The following is a 3586-nucleotide window of genomic DNA, read 5'->3' as shown; positions in this document are numbered from 1 at the left end:
ATATATATACATATATATATATATATATATTTATTTAAATATATGTATAAATATATATATATATATATATATATATATATATATATATATATATATATATATATATATATATATATATATATATATATATATATATATATATATATATAGGTATAGATATAGGACTCACTTATAATAATTTATTTTATAGGTAGTCTATGCTTTGACTGAGGAAGACTTAACCATTGCTATTAATTTTTAAGAAATTAACAGCAATGGTTAAGTCTTCCTCAGTCAAAGCATAGACTACCTATAAAAAATTAAAAAATAATTATGCACTGTAAAGACAAAAAGTATAATAAAAATACAACCAAGTTCAGTTGGCAGACGCACTAATGCAAAATCACGCAGTCTAAAAAAAATATCTGTTGGTCGTCCTCCTAATGGAGATAAAATAAAAAGAAGAAAAAAAGACAGAAGCTTTGCAAAAAAAAACAAATAATAACGCAGCAAATACAAAATCACATGTAATTAGTGTAAATAACTGTATTATATATAAACTATTGTTGTATTGCGACAGAAGGAACGTTGTGGGTGTGTCATTTATTACATTGTATATAACGTTTATAATGTTTATTATACCCTCGGGGGTATTTGCAAATGTATATATATTGAGTAAAGATATTTACAAAGGGTGTGAGAAAAACAAATATAGAATTAATATTACAAGCTATTTCGGCAATGAGTATAGTGATAAAGTTTGCAGATTTGGTGTCGCAATACGATGGTTCGGGTGAGTTTTCAGAATGGATACAGAAATTGGAACTGGTTGCAAAACTTCAAAAAGTTGACGAGTTGCATGTGGTGCTCCCCTTATTTCTCTCTGGCGGAGCGTTTGCCGTTTATCAAGGTCTTAGTGATGAAATAAAAGAAGACTACAAAGAAGTGAAAAATGCACTGACTACTGCCTTCTCTGCTTCTCCGCTAACAGCATACGAAGAATTCGTAAATCGCCGTCTTACAGAGAACGAGTCTGTTGACGTATATCTCGCAGAATTAACGAGGCTGAGCAAGCTAATATCAACTCACGTAAGCGAAGAGTGGATAAGGTGCGCATTCATTCTCGGGTTACCTGACGAAGCAAGAAAACAGCTGCAAACCGCATGCTCAATATCAACAATGTCGCTGTACCAGCGACATTGTTGATATTGAGCATGCGGTTTTGTTGATATTGTTGATTCTAAGTTGCCAGAAAAACTTGTCGGTGGTCGTGTGCTTGGATTGCGAGTGTACAAACAATGCAACCAAGTCCGTTGGAAACGTGACAACATACCCAAAGTTCCGGAAGGAAAAATGACACGTCGGCAAATCTTTTCTTGGTGCGGATAGCTGACCGGACATTTTCCAATAGCAAATTGGCTGCGCCCTTCGTGCAGCTATCTAAAAAGAGTTTCGAGTAGTTGTGGATGGGACTCTTTGGTGAACGAACGAGTTGTTAAGTTAGTAAGCAGTTTGAATGAAAGACTTACAAAAGAAGATCCCGTTCATGGGTCATGGAACGTCAAAAACATTTCTAAAGCAACAGTGTGGTGCGATGCAAGCAGTTTAGCTGTTGGCATAGTTTTGGAAGTGGCTGGGGAAATAGTAGAAGACTGTTCGTGGCTGAGGAAACAAGATGATACGGCTCACATTAATCTTGCAGAGTTAGAAGTCGTGATAAAAGGAATTAATCTAGCAACAAAATGGGGATTCGAATGTATTAACATAAAGTGTGATTCGGCTACTGTTGTCGGTTGGTTGAGATCCTTAATTATCGGTGACAAACCCGTTCGAGTACACGGTCTTGGAGAACCACTTGTCCGTCGCCGGTTGTCATTAATTGAAGACCTTGTGAAGGAGTGCAATATAAAATTAAAACTTTTCCTGGTAAAGTCAGCAGAAAACAAAGCCGATGCTCTTACGAGAGTACCACAGAACTGGCTGCATGCAAACCATTCTGCAATGACAGCAAACGTTGTACCGCCTGATGTGAAGTCGTTTCATAATCTTCATCACTTTGGAGTCAATCGAACACTTTATTTGATGAAACAAACATATCCGAAGGAGAAAGTTTGCAGAAAAGACGTTGAATCAGTCGTGAAAAGTTGCGAAAGATGTTTATCGGTGGATCCTGCGCCGATTAGATGGGAAGAAGGAAATCTTGAAGTTGGAAAGAGCTGGCATCGTTTGGCTATTGACATAACCCACTACAAATCAGAGATTTACTTGTCTATTATTGACTGTGGAAAAAGGAGCAAGTTTGCAATTTGGAGAAGGCTACAGAACGAGAAAGAAACAACAGTGTGCTTCCATTTAGAAGAAATATTCCGAGAAAGAGGACCTCCGTGGCAAGTTCTACTTGACAACAGCAAGACTTTTCGCTCAAAACTCGTTGGTGATTTATGCGCAGATTGGGGAGTGTCCATCTTGTTTCGTTGCGCTTACAGGCCATCTGGAAATGGAATTGTTGAACGTCATCATCGCACAATCAAGCGCATGGCAGCCAGAAGTGGCAAAGACCCGTTAAAAATGGTATATTGGTATAACATAGCTCCCAGAAAAAATGGCGAGGAAACATCGCTCCCCTACAAAGCTATATTTTCCTACGAGTGGAAACCACACACAATTTCTGCCAAAACTAACGCGGAAGTTCTCCAAAACTATACACAAGGACAAGAAGTATTTGTAAAACCACCTGACTCAAAATGCACGAGCGAATGGAACAGAGGAAGAGTCTCAGATGAAGGACGAGGAGTTTCGGTAGAAATCAATGGATTGCCGAGACACATGTCGGACGTCCGTCCTGCTCCCATTGTAGCTGACTTGTCTATCAGAGAATCGGAAGAACCCATCGCGGATAACCTAAATCTCCGAAGATCGACGCGAGTGCGGAGGTTTCCGAATAAGTATGCGGACTTTGTGATCTAGAGATCAAGGGGTGTTGTAATTAGTGTAAATAACTGTATTATATATAAACTATTGTTGTATTGCGACAGAAGGAACGTTGTGGGTGTGTCATTTATTACATTGTATATAACGTTTATAATGTTTATTATACCCTCGGGGGTATTTGCAAATGTATATATATTGAGTAAAGATATTTACAAAGGGTGTGAGAAAAAACAAATATAGAATTAATATTACATCACATAGAAAAGGACATTAAATTTTTATTAAACGTATAATTGTAATGCTTATGTAAATTATTAATGAGTTGCTGCATAGCACTATCCATATATATATATATATATATATATATATATATATATATATATATATATATATATATATATATATATATATATATATATATATATGTATATATAAATATAAATATATATATAAATATAATTACATATATAAATATATATATAAATAAATAGATATATACATATAAATATATTATACAAAACATTATATAACAATTTTTAATGTAATTAGATCGACAATGTAAGAATGATTATCATATTGTCAATATAATTAAATTGATAATCTATATTATATAATATAGCAAACATTAAATTTTATTATACATAAAAATAATTATTATATCCCTTCAACCAGCAGA

At 34.7% G+C, this 3586-nt stretch overlaps 1 protein-coding gene across 1 annotated transcript; it reads left to right on the top strand.

Moving 5' to 3' along the window:
• Positions 1–720: 720 nt before the first annotated feature.
• On the top strand, positions 721–2946 carry LOC136081196 (uncharacterized). Its single transcript, XM_065798494.1, has 2 exons — positions 721–1088; positions 1416–2946. The coding sequence occupies exons 1-2, from the start codon at positions 721–723 to the stop codon at positions 2944–2946; spliced, it is 1899 nt and encodes a 632-aa protein (XP_065654566.1).
• The last annotated feature ends 640 nt before the right edge of the window (positions 2947–3586 follow it).

This window comes from Hydra vulgaris, chromosome 06 (genome assembly GCF_038396675.1).
Source record: "Hydra vulgaris chromosome 06, alternate assembly HydraT2T_AEP".
NCBI lineage: Eukaryota > Metazoa > Cnidaria > Hydrozoa > Anthoathecata > Hydridae > Hydra > Hydra vulgaris.
Note: the sequence above shows the minus strand (reverse complement) of the source record. Positions and strands in the feature narration are given on the sequence as shown.